The sequence below is a fragment of the Monodelphis domestica genome, chromosome 1, assembly GCF_027887165.1.
Source record: "Monodelphis domestica isolate mMonDom1 chromosome 1, mMonDom1.pri, whole genome shotgun sequence".
NCBI lineage: Eukaryota > Metazoa > Chordata > Mammalia > Didelphimorphia > Didelphidae > Monodelphis > Monodelphis domestica.
The window spans coordinates 650,782,540-650,809,644 of record NC_077227.1 but is presented as its reverse complement, the minus strand read 5'-3'; the positions used below and the strand labels follow the sequence as shown (position 1 = coordinate 650,809,644).

Sequence of the window (27,105 nt, the reverse complement as noted above, 5' to 3'; positions counted from 1 at the left end):
TGTTTTGAAAACTGTAAAACAACAAAACATAACACTTGATGGTTTTAAAAAATAATTTTTTCATATATATACCATATCATACAGTATCTATCTGTCTGTACAGAGAAACAACAAAAGCCTTTCCAATGCAATATGGGGCAAAGAAAGGATTTAAATTGTTACCACAATTATTTTTTCTGGTTCTAGAAATGCTAGCTATAACAAGAAAAAGATACTAATGGAATAAGCACAGGCAAAGAAAAAGTAAAGTTATCTATATACACAAATAATATTTTGGTTTAGAGCCATCTGGAGATTCAATAGCACATAATGAATGAATTCACAAAAGTTACTAGATTTCCTTGCATTACTGTGAATTTCAAAACTACTCAACCCTATTCAAACTATTCTTTAGAAGATGGTATTTAGCTATTTCCTGATCAATAACAATAGAGATACTTGTTGAGAACAACATCTTATTCTGTAATAAGTTATGTATCTATGGCCTAGATATAAAAGGCACATCAGAAAAATTGGGGGGGGGGAAGGGGGAATGGAAGAGAGTACCTTAAATAGCAACAAGACAACCTGAGGGCCAGACATTAGGTGACATGTATTAGGCAAGTTAAATTACTACCACCCCTACTTGAACTCTAATAAAGATAGCCCAAGACCCTGATCCATGGGTTCCACTGGCACAGCTTTCAACCTGGAGCCCATAGAAATCACTGATGGTAGTAGTCCCTGTGAAAAAGGGGCCCACTTTCCTTATGTGAACTTTAAAAAACTACTCCACTCTACTCAGACCATACTTTAGAAGATTTAATTTAGCTATTTCCTGATTGTAACAATGGAGATTCTTGGTCTAACAGAATCAGGAATGTCTTGGGAATTTTATATTGCTCAACCTTACTTAGTCGAACAAGGTCAGGAATGTCTGCACCCATACTTAAGGATTAAGAATCTAGGAGGATAGCCTTTGATAGACATGTGCAGAAACAGCTGACAAGCCCCTGGGCTGTGCTAAGTCAAGCTAAGGTACCACTGATACAAATAAGACACAGGAAAGTAATGTAAAACCATCTATATAGGGCATGTCACTTCCTCTCTTCGCTCTCTTTCCCGGGAGAGGTGGATCTGGCTGATCACTTCCTGTGAGCAGCCTGGGCACCAGTTCGATGATGCTGGAACTCAAGCCTGGAGGAGCTCCCTCAGACCAAGACCTTTAACTTTTTAAATTAATCTCTCTCTCTCTCTCTCTCTCTCTCTCTCTCTCTCTCTCTCTCTCTCTCTCTCTCTCTCTCATCCTCCCTCCCCCCTCAATTCCTTTTCTCTATATCACCATGATTTCCAGCTGACTTGGGTATTTTATTATTTGGGATATCCCATGGTGACCAATAATTAATTTAGATATTAAGTCACAACTATAAAATTATCCTTACACTTACCAACACCGATACCAACATAATAGGGTAAGTAAGTCCAAGAGCTCTTGAAGCTTCTTCCAGACCACCTATTCTGCTTTCAACCCAGTCCCTAAAGCCATCCTATGGAGAAGGGGCCAGCCATCCATAGGCAACTATTATTGCCTCCTAAAGGACAGACAGGTCAGTTTAGCTAAAGCTACAATGTACCCTGAGGGAAGAGAGAAAAGACACTAAGTGCCAAGCAAATCAAAACACCACCATCATTTCCCACTCAATGGAAAAACCCCTGAATCTTGTATCCACGATCCCTGAAAACTCAAGAGCACAGCCCTCCCCCCCAAACACTTGCCTTGCTATTATAATAAGGCCCTACAGACATCATTGAGGACAGCAATCCCTGTAGAAAAGGAGCCTATCTTCCTCATTTCCAATACCAACTGCTGACATTCCCAATGACAAGAGCCTAGGAATGACAGCTCTATCTAGACTTTCAGTCACTTCCAGCCTAGTCCCTCCATACTCATCTAAAACTTCAAGAAGTAATTCCCATGTTAATGTAGCCTGGCAACTGCTTCTTTAGGACCTTCAGAAATGGTTAGTGAAGATCCAGAAAAGAATTCTCAACAAAATCCTTGTGGATGTCCAGAGTTTCAAAATCAGAAAGTTGCCTCTGAAAGTCTTCATTACTTAAGCAACTTGCCTAGGTCAAAGCCAGTATGTGTCAAAGATAGGACTTGAATTCAGGTCTTCAAGATTCCAAGACCTATTCTCTATCTACTATACTACATGGTGAAAACAGCGAGCCTCTTCAAAAATATCAACCAACCAATAACATGCATTTACTAATGTCCTACTATGACACACACTGGAATTTAGGACCATAGAAATAAGAATTGGAAATTGCCTCCATCAAGTTCAATTCCCTCATTTTATAAATGAGGAAACTGAAGCCAAATGATTTTCTCCTCAGTTACATACATAAAAAAAGATAGTCAGGGGTAGAAATAAAATTCAAAACCAGGTCCTCTGACCCCAAATCTTGCATTGTTCCATTGTACCATTCTATAGTGCAAAAGAAACTTGGTATCAGACAGCTTAAAGCCATACAACTTTAATTCTTCTTTAAAATATATTAATGTGATTGTCTATGCTATCCATAATAGTTCATAATTTAAAGAAATGTCAGAAAGGATAAGATAGCTCAAAAAGACTACTGAAAAAAAAAACCCTTTGATGTCTTTTAAAACAATACATACTTTTTTCTACAGTGGGGTGCCCTTCTCATTCACACTATTACCCTTGCATTAGGTAATTTTCTTTCCAAGGACAAAAATTATATCCACTTGAACTTGGCTGCTTGGAGGTAGTTTTTTCTTACAAAAGCAAAAACCATGATATTAGCTTTAAATTTCCTAAAATGAAACAATAATTTGAAAGACCCTCTTTTCATGCACACATCTTTGTGGAATTAGTCTCATCCTCTAAGATATAATCAACTACACTGTCTAGTAACTCAGAAGATAGAAGGTAGTAAACTGTCCTAGTTTTTCTCAAGACTTCTGAGGGCTAAGAATACTAGTCAGAAGAGGCAAGGAAGTAAATTAAGGTAGAACAAATCACATTTCCACTAAAAGGAAAACTGATGTCAAATTTTGCCTAATATCCTACCTTATAAAAAGGCAACAAAAGAAATCCTGATAGTATCCATTCAAATCAATGTAATAAATGTTGTATCAACAAAGAAGTACGGTTCTAGTGATAAAATTATGAAAAATAACAGTCCCTGACTACCATAAGTGACAGTTGGTAAACAAATAGTTACTATAGCAAATATAACAAACAGAAAATAACTACGATAAATTAGACCCAGCAAAGAATATCAAGGGAATCAATGGGGGTAAAAAGGGGGAAAAAAGGAAAACAAAGGCCCTAGCAATATCAGATCTCAAACTGTACAGGTATCCCTTCCATATTTTTGTAGGGGTTAGGAGCACAGTACTCTACTCTCTTCTCAAATCTGGAAAATCCACATCAAATTTTTCATCTTGTCAGGGATTTCTGTGATCCTCTCCATTGAAGAGTGTGTGTGTAATTTGCTATAAATGTCCATATCACACCCCACCCCCCAACTCCATCATGAGACTGAGACATTGGCAATGTAGAGGACTTCGACACCTTCAACTTTGAATTCATGTTGCACAGAGCATTGTCGAAAAGCAGCGATGTTTTAAGGGGTAATCCCATGCTGGCAAAATACTTTCTAACCTCCAGCACAAAACACTTCTGGAACCAGTCCAAAAAAAAGAGTCTGATCATGTTATAATTCTTGGGAAATGTATCTTAATTTATATGTGGCTAGTTGTTCCCTTTGTAAACCTCTTCCCTGAGGAGGCTGCACCAACCACTGGGCATTCCTAGCCTCTCTATATGGTTCCAAGGGAATAGAACTCTATTTTCTTTCCCTAGTCCCATTTATGCTGCTTGTGGTGTCACTTTTCTGAGCCTCTCTGATTGGAGGGCTCCAACCTTAATCTGGGCAAGAAGCAGGTCTTCCAGATGCTAGGGAGTCACAAGGTCTCCAGCATCCCCATGCATGTCTGTTCTCCTCCTCCCCCACTGTCTTGATGTGACCAGAGAGTGGGGCAGGTTATAACTTAATCCAATCAGGATCAATCCAATCCAAACCAATCAAACTTAGTGTTAAAACTCCCTTTAAAATTCAAGGCTGATCTTAGGATACCAAGAAAATGGGTATGAGCAAATGTTAAATTCTCAGTCATTCATGTTTTCTTTTGAACATCCAGAAGTTAGGTAGCAGGTACTTGTCCTTTCAAATGTCGAGGATTAGCAGTTTGCTATATCAGCGCTGTCTTTATTATGAACCTCATGACAGCACAAAAAGGGCAGAGTTACTCTATCCCTTTGGGCTTTAAAACCTGGAGCTCACTTCTTGGCTGATGTATGTCATCTAAGGCATTTTTCCCCCCAATATTAGGCATTTTCATCAACACTGAATGAATGTCTGTTCTAGTTTATAGCTTTTCTCTTCAATCAATTTTTTCAGCGGTTCAGGAAACTCTAGCTGCCTCTTGATCAGTAGATGCTGACTCTCCCATTAGTTTTACATTGAGCTGGCTAACTTTTTTTTTTTTCATTTTCAAACCAGACTTTACTGGCTGAAAATCCATTAGGGTAAGCCTTTCACACTCATTTTCCTTTAGGGAAAAAAGACAGTCTTTTTTTTTGTGATGCTAAAGCCTACCAGAAAGTCTTTTTTCTAACAATCCTACACCCAAAAGAATGTTGCACTTTTCTTTTGAGATGGGCTTTCCATGGCTTATGCAAATGTTTGCAAGTGTTGGTGTAGCTATAGCAAGAGCAATTTCCTTCACTTTTTTTCTAGATAGGCTTTATGGTCAACGCATTAAAATCACAATGGAGGCCAACCTCAGCAGCTATTTTGCCTGAAAGAAGAATATTCTACTTTTTCTTCATAATCATCACTTTCCTCTGTTTCTTGAGATCACCTTCCAAATCACCAAGAATTCTATGCTTGGAACTCAGGTTTTAATAGATTATGGCATAAAATATGAGAAACTCAAAATGCAAATATCACTGCAAGATCACATGAGAGATTGCCATAAACATGCTGAACATCCCCAAAAATAATGTAGAAAACCACAGTCCTTTTACTACGAATTTAATTTTAAGAAAGTTTTTGTAGCTGTTCATTTATGTTATTAAATAGTAAAATACACACTATACAGATAATATGCACAACAGTACACACATTCTGTGCATTTATAAGTTAAACTTTTTAAGATACCTACATTTCTAGTCTTTCCTAGCTTTCATGTTCTTCTTGCTGCAACTTTTTACTTATTTTAACTTTAAAAAGGAAATTGTGTATACTTATTGTATTATAATGCTATACATATATTTTAAGCATTTCTGTGTTCCTAAGCTTTTTTCTGTGTTGTCTGCTGGCCTACTGTCTTCAGCTTCCACAAAACTAAAAAAAAAATTCCCATTTAATTTCTAATGTCAACCCACAATATATCAAAATGTTAAAGGGAAAATTGAGAAGTAGAAGAGATATTACAAAGAGTATTACAAAGTGGTGGGCAGCTAAGTGGACAGCAGGATGACTCATCTTCCTCAGTTCAAATCTGGCCTCAGACAGCTATGTGGCTCTGAGCAAGTCAATTAACTGTGTATGCCTCAGTTTTTCTCATCTGTAAAATGAGCTGGAGAAGGAAATGGCACCACTTTGAAAACTTTGCCAAGAAAACCCTGAATGGGGTTATCAAGAGTCTGACACTGAAAAACAACAATTACAAAGCAATAATCATCAAAAACAATCTGGTACTGGCTAATAACAGAGTAGTGAATCAGTGAAATAGATTGGGTACACAATAAACAGCAGTAAAATATCATAGTAATCTAGTATTTGACAAATATAAAGATCCAAGATTTTAGGACAAGAATTTACTATATGACAAAGATTGCTGGGAACACTGGGAAGGGGTTTGGCAGAAACTAGGTATAGACCAACAGTTCATACAGTATTCCAAGATATACCAAGTCAAAATGGATTCATGATTTAGACACAAAAGATGAGATGATAAGCAAATTAGGAGAGTATAGAATAATTTACCTGTAAGATCTATGGATAAGGGAAAATTACAGGATATGAAATGGATAATTTTAATAACACTAAATTTAAAAGGGTTTGCAAAAACAAAACCAGCACAGCCAAATTATAAGGAAAGTAGGAAACTGGGAAAAATTATTTAGAGTAAGTTTCTCCGATAAAGGTCTCATTTCTCAAATAGAGAAGTGAGCAAAATTTTAAGAATACAAAGTCATTCTCTAGCTAAGAAATAATCAAAAGATAAGAAAAGGCAGTTTTCAGAAGAAATTAAATCTATTTATAAATAACAGTATTTTTTAAATGCTCTAAATCACTATTGATTAAAGAAATGCAAATTAAAACAACTGAGATATAACTTCACATTTATCAGTTTAGTTAATATGACAAAAAAGGGAAATGCCAAATGTTGGAGGGGATGTGGAAAAATTGGAACACTAATGCTGGAACACTAATATTGGAGTTGTGAGTAGATCCAACCATTCTGGAGAGCAATTTGGAACTATGCCCAAAGAACTCATACTCTTTGACCCAGCAATGCTACTACTAACTCTCTATCCCAAAGAGATCAAAGAAAAAGGAAATGGACTTATATGTACAAAAATATTTATAGCAGTTCTTTATATGATAGCAAAGAATTGGAAATTGAGAGGATACTCATCAACTGGAAAGGGCTGAAGAAGGCAGCATATGATTGTGATGGACTACTAATGGTTTTATAAGAAATGTTGAGTAGGATTCTTTCAGAAAAATCTGAGACTATGAACTGAAGCAAAGTGAACTGAGCAGAGCCAGAACAACACTATAGGAAGTAATGACAATATTGTAGGATGATCAACTGTTAATGACTTAATTATTCTTATCAATACAATGATCCAAGACAATTCAGAAGGAAAATACTAGCCAATTCCAGTGAAAGAAGTGATAGAGTCTGAATTCAGAATGAAGCTTTTTTTTTTTTAAACCTTCCCTTCCCTCTTGGAGTCAATACTGTGTATTGGCTCCAAGGCAGAAGAGTGGTATGGGGGTCAAGTGACTTGCCCAGGGTCACAGAGCTGGGTAGGGTCTGAGGTCAAATTTGAACCCAGGATCTCCCATATCTAGGCCTGGCTCTCAATCCACTGAGCTATCCAGCTGCCCCCAGCATTTCTTTTTATTGAGGATTATTTTTGGTCTTTATTTTCTTTTGCAACATGGCCAATATGGAAATGTTTTCCATTACTGCACGTGAATTATTTACATAAAATTGCTTGCTTTCTCAAGAAGGGGGAAGGGCCAGAGGCAGACAATTTTAGAATTCACCATTTTGGGGAAAAATACTAAAATATTTTACATGTAATTGAGAAAATAAAATGCAAGGGAAAAAAGACACTAAGTTCTATAAGAATGTTTGAGTACCCAAACTAGTACTAATACAAACTAGTAACAAAATTTAATCATTTTCATCTAGGAATCAGGAGCAAGAGACCATCCTTCATAAAGAATCACAACCAGAATTTAAAGTGCAACATTTTTAACACCAAAACAGCAATAGAAAGAAGAGGCTCAGACTTGCAGTCAGGAAGCAGAGAGGCTCAAATTTCAGCTTGGAAATTTATGAGCTTTGGGGAGAAATCACTTGGCCTCTGGAACTTCATCTATAAAATATTTGCACTCAGAGGATTGCCAAATAAGCACTTTAAAGTTTGCAAGGGGATTTATGCACATTATCTTACTTGATATTCAAAGGAATTCTGTATAATCGGCCCTTTGGGTATTATCCTTCCAATTTCCAGATGAAGAAAATGAGGCTCAGTCACAGCTAGTATGTCAGCCGCGATTGGAATCCAGGCGTCTCGACACAAAGGCCAGAGCTGTCTCCACTAAACCAGGGACATCCTTACTGTGGTGAAAAAGGTCATTTGTAAAACTTACAAAGTCATATGAAATTGAGGATAGGGGAAGACTCTGCAGCTGCTAACCAAACTCCTCTCCAAACTTTGTTTTTTGAGACGAAACACATAAGCAGAAATGAACTGGCTGTAAGCAAACTCCTGGGGAGGTGGTGCCTGGGCAGAAATCCAAATTCTGGAGCAGTACACAACGTCCCTCCTCCGGAGCCGGCACCTCCCTTGGCCCTATCTGGACGCACCAGGTGCCAGCCCTCCGGGCTTCAACAACTCCCCGCCCCCCTAATGATAGGGAGGAGGGCCGAGGAGAAAAGTCCACTTGCCGAAAGGCATTGTGGGCACGGTTGTTCATAGCACAGAAAACGGACGAGAAGAGACAATAAGGAATATTGAAGTCTGTCGTCCTAGGATGAGAAAAAGGCTCAGTTCTTGAACCAAGAGTACAGAAAAACTGAATCCTCAAGTAACAGGTTCAGAGAAGTTTAAGCCAGATGTCCCAGAATGCCTTGCGTGGCCGGCGGCTGCGCAGCCGTCACGCCTACGCCAGGATAGCCGGTTAGTTGCCGCTCCGGGAGACGAGGGGCTCGGGAGGCTGGAGAGGGGAAGAGGCTGCGGAGGAAAATGTGGGTTTTCGGCTATGGGTCCCTCATCTGGAAGGTGGATTTCCCCTATCAGGACAAACTGGTCGGGTCCATCACAGGCTACAGCCGGCGCTTCTGGCAGGGCAGCACCGACCACCGCGGGGTCCCCGGCAAGGTGAGGAACCAGCCCCGACCTCCGCTGCTGCCCCTTCCCACCCGGGCCCCAGTTCACCCCTAGCGACCCTAACACTCCCCCTCCATAGAACACATACACCCCACTTCCTCCACCGTTAAAGCTTCAGGGAAGCCCAGACAAAGTTATTCTACTCAATCCTGTCTGCATCCTCCTCAACTACCTACAAGCCCAAATCCCTCAAAAATGCATTTAAGGAGAAAACCAGGGATGTTAACTGTTAACGAGGAGGCATTGCTTACTTTTGGAAAAGTCGCTATGGCAGAGGCAAAATATATAGGTTTTATAATCTAGGAAGTGCCTCCACTACTGGGTTTTGGTGCTAAGACGAGGTTTCATTGAGTCAGGTCACAACAAGACCAAACAGGAGAAACAGGTGAATTTAACTTGTCTTATCAAGCAGCACTGAAATCAAGTTGGCCACAATATGCTTTCCAGCAATTAAATGCCTGGAAATTTCTACATTCTACCATTAAAACTTGTGCTAATTTGGATTCAAATATACTCTACTCAGAATTCTCAAATTATACTTAGACTTGAATGAGTGATCAAAAGGAAAGCAATTTTTATTGTCACAACGGAGAAAGCCATTTACTAAAAGCACTTAGTGATGATAAAAATAGAATCACTAATTAACCAATGTGTATTTTTGTTAGTTCCCCACTAAAGCTAAATTAAGGAAACTTTGTTTCCCTTATCTTTCCTATTATCTTCTCAATTATTACAATCCTCATTTATGGGCATTCAATTGTATACATAACACAAACAGAATCAGCAACTCATCAGTTATTTAAGTCAGCCTTACATTGCCTTAAATGTTTGACTTATATCATTTATTGAAGAAAATAAAGTTTTGAAAACAGAGCTTTAAATTTGATGATCCCTTTTATCCTTTTAAATATTCATAAGTAACATATAATAATTATATAATGAAACTTCTTAAGGTAAGTTCCTCAAATTTAAGTTTACTTTTTTTAAAACCCTTACATTCTGTCTTAGACTCAATACTGTGTATTGTTTCCAAGGCAGAAGAGTGATAAGGGCTAGGCAATGGGGGTTAAGTGACTTGCCCAGGTTCACACAACTGGAAGTGTCTGAGGTCACATTTGAACCTAGGACCTCCCATCTCAAGGCCTGGCTCTTAATCCACTGAGGTCCCCAGCTGCCCCCTTTAAGTTTACTTTTTGCAAAGTACATTCTTTACAAACATAGGAGGTAGGGCAAATGTAATCCTCATTTTGCAGATCAGGAAATTTTGTCTCAGAAGAGGGAAGTGACTTACAGAGTCTTATACAGTTTAAATGTCAGAAGCAGGATTTAAACCTAAACAGGATATATCATTGTTTTCATATTCACCTTTCAGATGCTGGTACAGCAGAACCACTGCCCAGTTTTGTTTTTATTTTTTAAACTTTTTCAATCTATTGGGTAAATCAACAACCAAGGAGACAGGTTTTTTAAAAGGATATATATTTAAGAATATGGTTTGAAGTGGTTGAAGAAAATATGACATGACTTTAAGCCAGCTGACACTTATTTAGGGTTTTAAAGTTTACAAAATTTACAAACATTACTTCATTTCATCCTCACAACCTAAGAAGTATTGTCTCCATTTTTTATACCCAAGGCTCACTGACTTGTTTATAGTCACAGAGCTAATAAATGTCAGAGACAGGATTCAGACCTAGGCCTTCACACTAACCTTAAGCTAAAGGTTGTGAAAGCAAATGATCAGAAGTGGGGAAGCAGAATTTTATAACAACAAAATATAAATGCTAAGCACTTTCCACCTACAATTTACCTAAGGTGTTGATTTTTCCTTAGATTGTTGATATGTACAGGGAGAAGTTAAAGATTGGGGATAAGATAATATTTAAATAGTGAGGCCAATGCAAATAATGTAGACCAATAGGCATTTCAGAGAACAAATACTGATTTTTGAAAATTATTCAAGACTGATTAACATTTAAGTTTTCCATTTTAAAATCTATTTTGAAACTATTTTTACTAGCATACCAGCTACTATCTTTTTTTAAACGAATCTGCTACTGGCATCAAGAATAATTATCACAGAAAAAAATTACAAATTAGAGTGTTTGATCATTCAAAATAGTAGAAAAACCTCAGGTTTCAAAAATGAAGATCACCCCCCCCAAAGCCAACCTCTATTTCTATTAAAAGATTTACTTTGATGTGATCATTAGCAATCATTAATGTGAGTAATTTAAAACAGCATATAGACTCCTAGTGATTTAGTGAATAAAAGCATCTAATCATTAACAATCAAATGTGTAAAAATAGTAATTATTTTCACACATAAGTTGATCAAAGGTGGAAAGGTATAAACCCCTACAGTTCTGCTTATTCTTTTACTTAAAATAACCTGTAAATTAAATATCCTATTGCTGTTAATCATTTTCCAAGTTAGGTCTAGCCAAAGAAATACAAAAAATACACATCATAATTTCACTTTGAAATCTTATACTAATTTGACTACGCAAGTGATCAATATTTTATAGATTCTAAGTACTCTCAACAAATGATACAACAGATTGCAAATATTTCCAGCAAATTAGAAGTGATATAGATGCTAAAGGGTTGAGTAAGTTAAGGCAGCATATATACTCCCAGTAATTCAGTAAATAAAAGCATCTAATCATTAACAAACAATGTAATATGTAAAAATAGTAATTATGTCCACAGTGTTTTGACACATAAGATCATAAATTTAAGGCTAGAAAAGACCACAGAAGCCAAAGGAATCCAAGCTGCTTCATTTTACAGATGAAGAAACTAAAGCCAAAATGCTAAATATGCATTTATTTTATAATTTGTTTAATACATGGAATCAAGATATTTCATATCTCAATGAGTTGTCACCCCAAACTTGGTTTATTTTTCTAATGTGAAATGGCATTTTTACACAATATCAAAAGGAAAGAAATAGGTTAACGTGTAGTAGATATTTGCTTATCATCTTTTCTATGCCTATTAGGAATATTTCTAAAATACTTTTTCAGTCAAACAATAAAAATTGACCCATTGGAAGATTTTGCAAAGCCATTGGGTTTCAGATAATTTAACCTAGTTTTAAAATTATCCCCTTTCATAAAGGAAATTTATCTTTTAAAGTATCAAGTTCTATAGTTTAAGACCTAAAATGTGATTTCTTATATGTGGGTGCCTTAATAAATAATCTCACACTACAAAGACTGAAAAAAATAGTTCATCTGGTGGCCAACCCTGAGATAATAAACCTTATCAGAATGTAATTGCATTTGGAGTCAGAAGACCAGTTTTTAACTGGGAATCAGCTTTTCCTTTTTGTAAAGTGAAAGAACTGATTAGCTTATGCTTAAGATCCCTTCTCTTATTAAATCCTATTGATTCTCTTTCTAGATCTCTCAAAACTATTTTGCATGATTCATCTGGCCATTTAGGAACACTAGATTTGGAATCATGAGGGATTTTAATCCCAGCTCTGATACCTATCAGTTATCTTGGGCAAATCATTTAACTTCTTTAGGTGGGACCTGGACCTGATTGAGGCTGAGATTAGGCCTTTAAGACATGGTTCAGGGGCTACTTATCTAAACCATGAGGATGACATTAAAAGGCTGAGGAAAGGAGAATACCATAGGAAGCACATGAGTTGAACCTTGAAAGAAGCTAAGGTTTTTAAGAGGCAGAAATGAAGGAATGATTTCTAGCCAACAGCCTAAGCAAATTCAATCAGCAGTCATTTAGTACTAGACTATCATGGGCCAGACATAGTGCCACTGTCAGGGCATACAATTACAAAAATGAATCAGTACCTGCTCTCAGAGAACTAGATAGGACATGGAAAATCAAGTAGACTATTTTAGCTGTGTGAAGGGAAATAAAGTACAAAAAGTTTGGGGGGAAAAATAGGCTGGAGCCATTCTTGTGAAGGGTTTTTGATGCCAGAGGTTTTTGTATGTTATCCCAGAAGAAGTAGCAAGTCACTAAATCTCATGGGGCAATGAAAGGTCATGGTCAGAGTTTTATTTGAGAAAGATCATTTTGGCAGCAATGTAGAAGATATAATGGAGAGAGGAAGGACCAAATATCAAAATTCCAATTGGGAAGCAGCTGTAGTAGTCCAGGCAAGAGCTAATTGAATATATGAAGTAGTTAGGTGTGGAGGGAAGGTACTGTTTTTTTGTTGCTTTTTGTATATACTTAGCACAATGCCTGGCACATAGTAGATAACTTAATACATTTTTATTGATGTGAATGAAGAGAATAGGACATGAAATGTTGTGGAAGTAGCATCTACAAATTGAAGCTCACTCTTAAGATTGTGAACCTTAGTGATAAAAAATGGCAGACAAATCCTCAAAAGAAATAGGTAAGTTTGAGAGGTTGATTTAGACATGGAAAGCAATAAGCTCCATTTTCTACACATCAAGTTTATGGTTTCTTTGGAATCTTTGGAAAATGCAGTTGTTGATGCCTAAAAGAAAAGTGGTCATAAAATTTGAAAGAGAATAAGCCTGGATCTGGAAGCCATCTACATAGAGAAAACTGAAACCTTGGGAAGCCCTATGTCTATAAGAGAAAAGGGCCTTTGAGGACACCTAGAGGTGGTAATGGAACTGGAATAAAGTTCAAGTAAGGTTACAAAAATCTCTGACATTAAGCAAGTGGTCCAAGAGGTGGGAGAACTAGGAGAGAGCAAGATCTTAAAAACTAGGATGGCTGGTTTCCTAACTATTCTCTAGTCATGCCACTCAGGTCTGCCTTTGTTCCTTTTAGATACGTCTGTATAATGCTGTATCTATTTAAGTCCTTTATGTATTACAAGGCCCAGTTTTACCTCCACAAAAACCTAGAGTACTTACAATCTGGACTACACAATTTAGTATATTCTCTTTATTTCCTACATATTTTTTTGTCTCTCCAAGTTTATTTAGGGTAAGGACATGTCTTATTTGTTTCCCCTACTAATTTTTCATCCAGACCTATGATTTCATCAATATTAAGAGTTCCCAGAGTAAGGAAACTCCCTCTACTAATGTATGTCAACACCTGCTCTCCAACTAAAGATAACAAAAAGGATTTTTTCAAAGTAATATTATGAAGTAAAGGATAATTAAGGAAGAGATGGGATTTTTACTTGGATCAATAGGATGATAAAAAGCAGAAGTGTTAATTCTTTAGACTGGAGACAGAACAAAATGAAAAATGAGATGGGGCAGCTCAGTGCATAAAGTCAGATCTGGAGAGAGAAGGTCCTAGGTTTAAATCTAGCCTCAGATACTTCTAGCAGTATGATTATGGGCAAATCACTTACCCCCAATTGCCCATCCCTTAAGACTCTCCTGCCTTGGAATTAATCCTTAGTGTTGATTCTAAGACTAGATATGAGGGTTGTTTTTGTTTGTTTGTTTGTTTTTAGGGAAAAAAAGATAGTAAATAAGAACACAGTTGTTCTTGTTGCATTCAATTTACCTGGCAAGATGAATTATCGTCTTTGGTCCTGGTAGATGTGATTGTTGAGGCATTCTCAATGACATTAAAAAGATCATGGAAAACAGGAGAGGTAGCACAAGATTGAAGGACAACTATTCTAAACAAATATCTAGACAAGGAAGCAGTTTTTACAAAGAATAAACTTTGATTTATCATGGTATAATTAAGAATATATCAAACTAAACACATCTAGCTAGCTAAGAAGAATAATATGGATATAATTTACTTAAATTTTAGCAAAGCTTTTCACAAAATCTCATATACTTTTGGAAAAGATGAAGAGATGTGGATCAGATAGTAATACAGGGAAATGGATTCAGAACTAATTATAGCCAGCCTGAAAGAATAGTTATTAATGATTCAAATCATTATGGCAGAAGGTCTCTAATGGAATACTCCAGAGATATGTCTGTCCTTACTGTTTAATATTTTTATCACTGACTTGGGTAAAGTTGTAGATGATAGTTTCATCAGATTTGCAGATGACAGAAAACTTATAGGGATAACTAACACTAGTCTGTCAAGATCTAAAATAATCTCGAATGGCTAGAACAGTGGTATCAAATAGAAATGGGGACCACTAGCCCTTACACAAGAATCTCTATGGGCCACATAATTACAGTTTTTAAAATGTAAAGTTCTGTTTTAATGATTGTTTTCAAAATGTAAAGTTCTGTTTTATTTAGTTTGTTAAATATTTTCCAATTACATTTTAATCTGTTTCATACCCTCAATGTTGGCCACTTCTAGGGTACAAAATTAAACAACATCTAAGAAGATTAAATTAAGTAGAGATAAATGTAAAGTCTGCACTTGAGTACAAAAAAATCAGCTTCAAAAATATGATGGAGAAGGCTTGATAGACAGCAGTTGTTTTGAAAAGGATCCCATGGTTTCTTAGTGAACTGCAAGTATAATATAATTTAGTAGTAATATATGGCATCCAAAAGAACAATCTGGGTTGCATTTAGAGGGGCACAGTTCAGTTTCAAGGATTGGAGTTCATAATCCCACTTTTGAGCTGTGATATGTTTTATACACCAATGCTATGGTAGTGTCCAGAGGCCAACTTGATGAAGGGCCCTGAATTCATGATATGAAAATGCACTGACTGCAAGGAGACTCGATAGCTTTGTTCAAGGATTTGAAAAGCTATCACATGGAGCAAGAATTTGGCTTGTTTTGATTGGCCCCAGAAGGCAGAGAAATACAAATGAAAGCTGCAAAGAGTCAAGTAAGCCTAATAACAGGAAAACCCTCCTAAAATTAGAGTTGTTCAAAAAGTAGAATGTATTGTTTAGGGAGATGGTAGGATCCCACCACCCTCTGGAGGCTTTCAAGCAGAAGCTGGACAAATACTTATTGAGTATATTATAGTGGCAATTCTTTCCATGTGGGGGTTAGATTACATAACTATTGTTTCTCGGTCTCAAAAATGTGTGGTCTTCTAGTCTTATGTTGTCTATATATCAGTAGGTTACAGTGACTTACCCAGATCACGTAGCCATTATGTCAGATGTAGCACTTGAACCCAGATCTTCCCCACTCCACATCAGATTCTACCAACTACTGTCCCACTTTCTCTGTATCATCCTACCCCATTCAATATTGAAAAATAATGTAATAAGTTAATATTGATTTTAAAATAATCAATGGCATTTAGGAAATTTATCTGAAAAGTAAATAAGTTTTTTAAATTAACATTTCCAAAATACTAAGTAAACCCAAACTATCAAAGAAACCACATGTACCATTATTAAAAATTAGAATTTTTATTAATGAAGGTGTCATGACAAAACTAGAAATACTTATAGCAATTTTAACTTTTTTAAATGCTATATTGAGCTAAATTTTTGAAAAACAATGATGAAGTGGAAAGAGGAATAGGCCAACTTGGGATCAGAAGACTTAGGTTCAAGTCTTGCTTCTGACAAATACTAGGCATATAATGAAGATGATAATACGTCTAATTACCACCCTGTGAGGATTAAATGAGAGACTGTATAAAGTGCTTTATAAATCTTAAAAGTGTCCGTTCCTATGACGAGATTAGCTCATGACCACTGAGAAGTACATGCTACCTAGTTCTCTAGGAGCTCCCTCTGTTCTATTGGTGCTCTCTGTAAAATGGTACCCAAGCATATTATAATTTTACTTTCAAACTTTCTTGTAACAAAAAATAAACAAATGTTTTGTTTTACTTGTGGTTTGCCTCACCTTGCCTTTATTTTTGGAATCATCTCTGTCAATGTTTTCTAGTTTTCAACTTATATTAGTATAAGATACATCCAATATAAACTCACTGAAATTATCTTTTAGGAAAAAATATCAGTATATTTTCTGATTCAATACATTTATATTATAAAATATGAAAACTAAGTCCTTTGCTGAACATGATTGTATTTATTAACTTGGTATATGATGTTTCTATTTTAGCTATAGGTTGATACTACTATTCAGTTAGTTTTATTTTTTATTGGTTAAAAGATTTTAAGGCTTTTTTTAAAAAAATATTTTTGAAATTTTTTCCAGCCTGGAAGAGTTGTGACTCTTGTTGAAGATCCTGGGGTATGGTACAGTTTTTATATAAAGATGTCTATATGAAATTATAAGAAATGTATCCCACTGCAATCAAAATAGGCAAAGAAGTACTAAAGGGAGGTGGCATAATAGAAGGAGAATGTATGGCTATTCTAATTCTAGGATCCCCAGTTATTTGAAGTTAAGACATCCTTTTGATTGTTGGTTTGGTTTTGGGTCTGTAGGGGGAAGATGGTTGTATAGAGGCAGACATAGTATAAATGACAAAATGAAAGCATTTTTAAAAATAATGTGTTTTTGAGTAAACTTACATTCTTTCAAATAGATTTGGACATTCAGATCACAAAACCAATGTTAAAGATTTTTTGTGGGGGTGGAGATGTCAGAACTCCCTACAGCAGATCAGCTCACTGTCCCACAACAAAAATATATTCCATCCATACACATATACATCCACATACAAAAATAAAGATGTTTGTATATGTGGGTATTCTGATCCCCCAAGTCTGGTTCTCTACCTATTATGCCACATGACCTCACAAACTGACTACCATTATCATTTAACAGGTTTACTAAAAAATAGATTTCTACCTTTCCATAAATCTGTCAGAGAATATCAACCAAGTGTCAACTCATGATGTTTAAGGGAAGCTCATTTTTATTCCATAACTACCTAGTGCTAAATTGTTCTTACTTAATCAATGCTGGACAGATAGATGAATCAGAGGATAGGGAGGTAGGCCTGGAATTGGGAGGACCTGGGTTCAACTGTAGCCTTAGATACTTCCTTGCTGTGTGACCCTGGGCAAGTCATTTAACCTCAGTTGCCTTGACCTTACCATAGTAGTGGTGGTACCATTCTTCTGCCTTTAAAAACAATATTTAGCATTGATTGTAAGACAGAAAGTAAGGGTTTAAAGAAATAATAATGATTAATCAATGCAACTTTAAAGTCATTCCCCATTTACAAAGACAATCTAATCATTAGATTAACAACCTGCTGTGGCAATTCTTTCTTTTATTGATTAAATTTTATTAACTGTCCTTAGGACAATGTTTTGTACATGAGGAGGTACTCCACGTGTTTAAGTAATTCATATTCTTCAATTTCTAGGGAGATTTTTTTACTTACCAGTTTAGGGAGATAAACAGTTAATTCCAAAAAATAAGATTGAAGAGTTAATTTTATAAAGCAAATGCATCATAATACTTCATAATATGAGCAAGTTAATGCTATAAATTAGAAAATGCACTGATGCATGTTTTTATGTGGTAAAGATTTTAAACAATTGTAGATATAAACCCCAAAATGAACAATTAATAAATGACATTTGATTTTGTAAACCACTTTAAACAATTTATCTATTCAAAAAGATAATTAGCTACCTAGAGTTTAATGATTGGCTTTCCACCAGCTTTATAGCTTCCACTTTTCTCACATTTTTAATCAAGTATCTAACTTAGCATATGCTTTAACTTTAAACACAATTAAAAAACAATCCTCTTTTCTCTGTCCACTGAACAAATGTCAGATGTTAAAAGTACATTGCTTTATTTTTTTATGCCTTCTCTTTATATAAAAATGGATAAAGACAACCACCAAAAACAGTTTTATTTTAAAATAAAATGATGATGCTATTATTCTAGAAGAGTGGTTCTCAACCTTTCTAATGCCGTGACCCCGCAATACAGTTCCTCATGTTGCAGTAACCCCAAACAAAAAAATTATTTTGGTGGCTACTTCAAAACTGTAATTTTGCTACAGTTATGATTTGGAATGTAAATACCTGATATGCAGTATTCTCATTGTTACAAATTGAGAGGTTGAGAACGGCTGTTCTAGAATAAGATACTGATTTTTTTAAGGGTACTTTCATTTTTAGCCACTCATTGAAAACTACAAAAAGTTATTGAAAGCCTTAGGCAAAAGAAAAAAATTTACAAAGTGGTTATTGGTTACCATGTAGCATAAGAATCTCTTGTTTTTGAGAAGTAATATTTGGAGAGAAATGTTTACTATATATATAAATATATATTTACTTTAATTTCAGTCTCACTAAATATAAATTAAGAATAAATATAACTACTGCAGTGAAACTGTGATCCCACTGATGTGGTTATTTCCTACCCATGCCTGTCCATCTTATATGATTCAACCATGTCCTACCATAAATTCACCAATGGAGTCCAACCAGCATGTTGGATGCCTTTTTGACATGAGGAAAACAATGTAAGACATGAGCTGTTCTTTGGTTATCCCTTACTCTGGCTAAGTGACTGGACCCTCTTTTTCAATCCTAGATTAGAGAAGAAAGAAAGAAAAAACAATAGCATAGACTATTTCCCAACTGTGCCAATAGCAAAAGATAATCATAAAGCCTAAAAATACCTCCTCAGTATGATTTAAAATTTTCAAAAATACTCTGGATATAATATTTTCCCATGTTCTGAAAATATTTTACCTATCTTTTAAAACATAAGATAAATTTACACACTTTTATTCTTCTGTAGGGTTGTGTATGGGGTGTTGCATACCGACTACCAGCAGGAAAAGAAGAGGAAGTGAAAGCATATCTGGATTTCAGAGAGAAAGGAGGCTACAGGACTACAACAGTCATTTTCTACCCAAAAGATCACACCATGAAACCATTCAGTGTACTATTATATATTGGAACATGTGATAATCCTAATTACCTTGGTCCAGCCCCTCTAGAAGACATTGCTGAACAGATTTTTAATGCAGCTGGTCCTAGTGGAAGAAATACTGAATATCTTTTTGAACTTGCAAATTCCATCAGGAATCTTGTGCCAGAAGATGCAGATGAGCATCTCTTTTCCTTGGAAAAATTAGTAAAAGAACTTTCTGAACGAAAACAGAACCTCAATTGCATATAAAGAGATAATCATTGATTTTGCAAACAAACATTGCATCTTCAGGGTAATGGTTTCTCCTACATGTCATTTATAATCTTTTTCTTAATGGTGTGTTCAAATAACATAGTTTGCTATTTGTAGTCTGCAAATGGAAAAACTACATACACATCTGTGTTCAAGCATTTGTAAAAGTCCCCAGCTAATCAGATTTAAATAACGTCCAGTCTCTTAAGCTATAAGACAGAGACTCTTTTTTTCCATTAGGAATATATTCTTGTTTAGAAATATACAGCTAAAGAAATCAATATGCATCCTGTTTTGAGAATGTTAAACAAAATACAAATTTTAACTTTGGTGAGAAATTTGGTGAGAAACAAGATAACCTGAGGATTCTTGCTATGTTTTAGCCTTAGAAAGTAAAGTAGTTTTCTAATATCACATCTTTCCCTTCACTAATTTGGAAGCATGAAATAGTAGGTAAGTTTGTCCTTTGATACAAGTGTAGAAATAGCTGTATCTTGCCATCAATTGTGGAAAAACAATCTCTACATCTACCAACCTGCCAAGTTAATACTATTTTGAAATTACTGGAGAACCAAACTGAAACCTGAAATTCTGTAGCATGTATCTATGCTTGTAAAATTAATTCTGTAACAAACCATGGTTAAAAATGCAAAAACTTAAGACTAGCATGTGATTGTTATATATAGTGTAATAAACACAAAGATTTCAGTCCTCACTCTTCTGTGTTTTTCAAGGTTTGTTAGTCCCTTTAAGCTTTAACATTTTCATATAAAAATTTTCCTGTGAATATTATGTATTATACCTTATCTTCTTGAATAGTAATTTTTTTGCAAATATGTAATTATTACAGAACATAACTTATTAACCCTGACATACTATAATTTAGAACTAGTAGTGGCCTTTAAAAGATTATCTAGTACATGGGTTCCTAAGTTGGGATCTGGGAATTTGTTTAAATATTTTTATAACTATTTTCATAGAACTCTTTTCCTTTGTAATCTCATTAATTTTATTTTGGTTATCTAAAAATATTCTAAAAAAATATCCAAAGAAAGAATTGTGGGAACAGAAATAGATTGAGAGTCAGGCCTATTGATTCCAAGACGGAAGGTAAGGGTTTTAACAAAAAAAAAAAGATTTCTATAAGACATCTAGTTAGAAATGTCCAACAGCTAGTTAAGAAATAAGTCTGGAAGCTGGAAAAGAGGTTAACATTGGATAAGTAAATCTGGGACTCAGCAGAGATGACAATTGAAATCATGGGAACAAATGAGATCTCTGTATTAAATAGTAGAGAGGGAGAAGAGAAGAGAAGAGAGCTCAGGACAGAGTTCTAGAATATGCTCACCTTTAGTAGTTGTAACCCAGTTGAAGGTTCAGCAGAAGACAATCAGAAGGAACAATGAGGCAGGTTGGAGGACAACCCAGGTACAGTAGTGTCATAGAAGCCTAAAAAGAAGAGGGAATCAGGGAAAATAAGGTAATCAATAATATCAAAGGCTACAGAGAGTCCAAGAAGAATGAAAACAGAAAGAAAAGGACCATTAGATTTGGCAATTAAAAAATAATTGGTAACCCACAGGATGCAATCTATAATTTACTAAAATTTTCAAATTACAAAAATTTACTTTGAAATAAAATTTTGAAAATTTGGCTATTAATAAGATACCATAGCTGAGCCTTATAACATCTTGGATTTAGTATTAATTTAACTTTATGTCTAGAATTCTATGGCTATTCTTGCCCTCAAAGAGCCCGCTATCTAATGGGGGAGATAGCAAGTTAACAAATATGCACAAACAAGCTATATACAGGAAAAATTGGGGAAAAAAATTAAAAGAAAAAAGTTGCTAGAATCAAGAAGGGTTAGGAAAGACTTCCCTATAGAAGGTAGGATTTGATTTGGGTCAGGAAGGAATCCTAGAGATGGAGATGAGGGGAAGGAATATTCTGGGTATCTAGGACAACCAGAGAAATTGCCTGGAGTCAAGAGAGAGACTAAGATTTGTGGAACAGCAAGGTACCCATGGTCACTAGGAGGTGTAAAATAGCTAAGTTATGAAAAGCTTTAAATCCCAAACAAAAGAATTTGTATTTGATCCCAGAAACAACAGGAAATCACTAGAATCTTATCTAGTGGGTTCCCAAAATTTTTACACAGGAGGCCAGTTCACTGTCCCTCAGACCATTGGAGGGCCGGACTATTAGAGCCTATCACACCTTGCCCAGGCCCATCACTGCCACCACTATACCACTATACTGTATAGCAGTATACACAGTATAGAATCCCCTCCCCCAGATCACCACTCACTATGTTGAGTCTTCCATTGTGCAGCCACATAATCCTTCATAATCCTTTGCACATTCTCAGAACAAGGCACCAGGCAAAGGATTATGTCACAGGAAGTAGTACTGTACATGAGCCACATACAGGGCTCCTCTCACTGACCACCAAGGAAAGAGGTGCCCCTTCAGAAAGAGCTGTGGGGGGCCTGATAAATGGCCTCAGGGGGTCGCATGTGGCTTGTAGGCGATATGTTGAGGATTCCTGCATTAGAGGTTACTGGGGGTGGGAAAGTAACATGGTCAGACCTGCACTTTTAGGAAAATCACTTGATGGTTAAATGGAATATGAAATCAAGTAAGCAGGCAAATCTATGGGATTATCAAGTAAAGTAGCATAGAAGAGAAGAGAGTCCAGAATCCTACTTAATACCTATGATTAAAAGATGTGATTGGATAAGGATCCAGCAAGAGAGAATGAGGAGTGATACATATGAGGAGGATCAGGAACAAGTGGTGTCCAAAAAACCTAGAGAAAAGAGCATGAAGGCAGAGTGATCAACAATGTCAAATGCTGCAGAGATGAAGGAGAATGAGGGCTGGAAAAAAGGCCATTTAAATTTGCCGGTTAAGAAATCACTGGTAACTATGAAGAGAGAAGTTTTGGTAGAATTAAGAGATTAAAAGTCAGACTATGTTATTATATATTTATGTGAGAAAAGAGCAAGTGAAGTCACCTATATATTATAGGTCTAGAAGTGCTAGCTATAACAATAATTTAACAAAAAGAAATCAAAGGAATAAGAAAAAGCAAAAGAAAATAACTACTCCTTTTTGCAGGTGTTATGGGGGATTCTAGAAAACTCTAAAGAGTCAACTAGAAATTAATTGGAAACAATAACCATCAAAGTTGCAGGATACAAAAACAAATAAGGTATCGGTTTTTCTGTATATTACCAAAAAAAAATCTATCAGGAAGGGATAAGTTCCACTCAAAATAAACAGTAAATATATAAATATCTGGGATCATAAATACCAAGAAATACAGGAACTATATGAATACTTCTACAAAATACTCTTTACAGAAAAAAATAGACCTAAACTGGAGAAATATTAATTGCTCATGGGTAGGCTACGTCAATACAATAATAATGACCCCTAAATTAATTTATTTATACCAATCAAACTACTAAATAATTACTTTATAGAGTTAGGAAAATAAAATATATCTGAAAAAAAGGAAATCTCAAGGAAAATAATGAAAACAATTTGAGGGGAAAAGGAGGTTTAACAATCTCAAAGATCTCAACATATGTTCCAAGTTGTAATCATCAAAACTACTTGATACCGTTTAAAAAAACAGAAAAGGCAATCAGTGGAACACATTAAATATATAATCTACAGAAGCAAATGAATACACAGCAGCATAAATGCCCTAACATCTAGAATAAGTTTTGACAAAAACTGCTGCAGAAACCAGAAAGAAATCTGGGAGAAATCAGATTTATACAAATGACCAATACATATACCAAAATAAGATATATGAACTTAGAGATAAATGTTCACATCATAAGCAAATTGGAGGAGCAATGAAGAAAATACCCTAGTTTGTTCAAGAGTTCCTTAACAGGGCCAGCTGTCAAAAAAAAGAAAGTACTTTTTTTCAAGTACTAATTTTCTTAGGAGATAAACACCAATGAGAAAATCCTCCAGTTCAAGGAGTTAGAAAGGCATAACTGCCAGGCCTGAGGATCTAGACTTTGTAAGTTGTTCAGATAGCAGAGGCCTGAGGTGAAAGAGAAATATCTTTTTAGCTGGCCCTCCAAAAGTTGTTTTCAGCTCCCAGGAAAATAAAAAAGTATGATGCATTATTGTTTTATGTTAAGTATTTGCAACATACAAACAAGCCTTTTGCATTTCTTTATACATGTTGTGTTAGATATTCATATTATCCTAATTTCTGCAAGATTTCAAGACAACCCAAACAATTACTTAATAAATACTTTTTTGATGGCAACATAAAGTTCTGAATCATGAAAAACAAAAGGGTTCATATGTAACTATTGCACGTACATTCAATTAGGAGAGAGCACAGGCCAAGGCAAAGATAAGAATATTTACAGAAATAGGGTCTTCTTACACCTAACTTCCCTATATGCCTGTTACCATCTGGCTACACTGGCCTAATCCATTTCGCCTCTCTTTTGGCCCACCATGCCTGGAATTCTCTCTACTTCCTTCAAGATTAAGCTCAAATCCCAGCTTCTATTGAAGGTTTTCCTTTCTGACACTGCCTTCTACATACTCTGTATACATATCCTAAAGGTCTATTAAAGCTTAAAACTGCACCAAGACTTTCAGGACATATTTTTTTTTTATATAATGTATTACCAATTAGAATAGAAGCTCCTTGGAATCTAAATCTGTTTTTCATAGGCTGTCCCTAAGTGTTCAATAAATAGTAGAGCATGGATAACTGTTACAATCCAATTAGTCAAGATAGAGATAAATATACTTATCTCAGTTAAATCAGTCAATAATGCTATTTCTGGAATGGCTACTATGGTAACATAGTAAAGAAAGGAAAGGTAAGAGGTGGATGAAAGTATCACCAAAGAAATCCAAAATAATCTCTATACCCAAGGAAGTTATTAATCAAGACAAGATATATACAGGAAACATTTCAACAGTGCAAGATAATGTTACTGAGTTGCCTAATCAGAGAATAATTTAGGGAAGTGGAGGCATTTGTTTTCCTAGACTAAGCACAAAGCTCTGTACAGAGTGAGCATTTAATAAATCCTTTTTCATTCATTGTCTCATGAAATACTATGTTCAGTTCTAGACAACAAATTTCAAGAAGGGATCTAACAAACTACAAGGTACAAAAGAGGGCACCTAGGTTCAAGAAGAACATCAAGGCAAGATTTGGTTAAATTCAACATATATCTACTACTCACTAGGTTTGGATACAAAGACAAAAATGAAATGGCTTCTTTCCTCAGAGTAGTTAATACCATATGGACAGCAAAGTAAATACAAAATATATCAAATGACTACAAAGTAATTTTGAGAAGAGGGAAAAGAAAGCCCTAACAAGTAAGAGATTCAGGAAGGAACAAATGGGAAATAGCACTTTAGCTGAATCTGGACAGTATATTTAAAAAATTTTGGTCCAAAAAATGAATATGTATTTGACACCTCTCTGTAGTGGACTTTGGAAACTTAGATTCCAAGAGTCAGAGGCAAGGAAGGAGAGTATACTAGTGATGGGAATAGTGTATAAGTGGAAATTCTGTATCCTTTGGACTTCAGCTCCCAGAATCCTTCCCTCATCCCAAAATTCCTTTTCCCTTTCTGTTTACATGTGTCTTTTATGTTATTGTATATAAGTTTTGGGTAATGCCTCCGTGCTTTTTTTCATGTGTGAGGCCAGGAAAGCTCTCCCTGCTTCTCTAGCTTTTAGTTTCCTTTTGCTTCAAGTTAAATATGACTAAATATTATTAAATATAATACTTGAAGTACTGAATATTAATTTTTAAAATTTACAACAGCCTGGGCAAAGGCCTAGAGGCAGGAAATTTAAGAATGGTATGTAGAGGAAGCATCAAGGTGTGAATTTTAAAACTACTCCACCCTACTCAGACCATACTTTAGAAGAGCTGATTTAGCTATATCCTGATTAGTAACAATGGAGATACTTGGTCTAACAGAATCAAGTCTTGGGAACTCTACATTTCTCCACCCTGCTTAATTTAACAAGGTCAGAAATGTCTGCACCATACTGAAGAATTAAGTATCTGAGAAAATGTCCTTCAACAGACATGTGCAGAAACAGTGGACAGACCCCTGAGCTGTCCTAAGTCAAGCTAAGCTATCACTGGTACAGATAAGATGCAGGAAAGTAACGGAAAACCATCTATATAGGCCACACCACTTCCTCTCTTGGGGCCTTTCCCCAGAGAGGCGTCTCTAGCTGGCAGCTTGCTAAGCTTTCCGACATCTTGGTGTGGTGGCAGCTATTTGTCCAGGTTTTGGTGAGTTTGCCCTTGAGCTAATTCAGGTTCAGTCATCTTGGCTACGCCCTCTTAGAGTTCAGGCTGATTCCTTCCTCTTTTACTCTCCAAAACCTTACCTTCGAGAGCCTCTAATCTTCCCACCTGGCATAAGCCAGGCGGGAGAAATCCTACACCATTTCCTTCTCCCTTCTTAAATTTCTTTCCACTATATTAATTAAATCACCATAAATTTCCAGACTTACTTGGTAATTTTTTTTTGTTATTTGGGATATCCATGGCAGCCAATAATTAATATAGTTTAGGTCACAACACTAAAATTATACTTTACAAAGGCCAATTTGTCTGAAACACAAAGTGTATGGGCAAAGTACCATAATGTAAAATCATCTAGGTTGGAGAAAGACTAGGAAGGGCTTTAAAAGAAAAAAGGGGGAATTTGTATTTTTGCCTACAGCCAATAAGGAAGTACTTAAGTTTTTGAGAATGAAATATCACTTTGGCAGTTGTATGGTAAAAAGATTCTAAAACAGAAGAGTGGAAGAAGCCAGACCATCTCAACAAGACAGAAAAGAGAGAATGAGAACCTAAACCAAGGTGGTAGCCATGTAAAGGGACCCAAGTGGCATGGGCACTGTACTCCAGAAACTCAGGCAAACTATTAGCAGGGAAATTCTTTTGCTCTCTTACACCCTTGTGACTCCTAACCCAAAACATCTGATAACTCCTAACCCAAAACATAACATCTGATAACTCCTATAAGACCCTGAGAAAATTATCCTCCTTGGATTGTCCTTTAGCACATCCTGGATAACATCAAGTTGTATCTCAAACATCCATCTGTCCCCTAAACTATGAGGGTCACCCCTTATGTCTCCGGGCAGACCAGGTCAGATGACTGAACTTCCCATTGAATGCCTGAGTGTTTACCACTCTAAGTCACGTCCACATCTAGCACAGAGTCACATCCTCGATGTAGTAAAGAGTGTAAGAACCCCAAAACTGAGGCATTCTGGGAGCAACCTTCCAGGTTGTTCCACTCATGCTGTCTTGCTGACCAAAAATTCAACATTACTAATAAATCTCTCTTTTTATTTTTAAGCTAAGTTTCAGAGTCTTGCATTCTTGCAAAAGGTACCCTTCCTGAACCC

At 35.8% G+C, this 27,105-nt stretch overlaps 2 protein-coding genes across 7 annotated transcripts in view; one reads left to right on the top strand and one right to left on the bottom strand.

The window, feature by feature from the left end:
- ASB3 (ankyrin repeat and SOCS box containing 3) overlaps positions 1-27,105 on the bottom strand; it is a 135,208-nt gene that overhangs the window by 106,457 nt on the left and 1,646 nt on the right. For 2 of the 5 annotated variants that reach the window (XM_007475284.3, XM_007475285.3), the window contains exon 2: positions 21,004-21,104. The exons of 1 other annotated variant lie outside the window; for it this stretch is intronic. The gene's annotated coding sequence lies outside the window, so the exon portion shown is untranslated. Of the gene's footprint in view, positions 1-7,772; positions 8,105-21,003; positions 21,105-27,105 lie in introns of those variants that run through there. 2 more of the 5 variants (XM_016433248.2, XM_016433114.2) reach the window with 2 other exon arrangements.
- CHAC2 (ChaC glutathione specific gamma-glutamylcyclotransferase 2) lies at positions 8,568-20,370 on the top strand. 2 transcript variants are annotated; one of them, XM_001375348.4, is made up of 3 exons: positions 8,568-8,702; positions 16,749-16,784; positions 19,269-20,370. In XM_001375348.4, the coding sequence occupies exons 1-3, from the start codon at positions 8,568-8,570 to the stop codon at positions 19,650-19,652; spliced, it is 555 nt and encodes a 184-aa protein (XP_001375385.1). In that variant the 3' UTR covers positions 19,653-20,370. The 2 variants fall into 2 exon arrangements, with proteins under 2 accessions (XP_001375385.1, XP_007476887.1); XM_007476825.2 differs by lacking the exon at positions 16,749-16,784.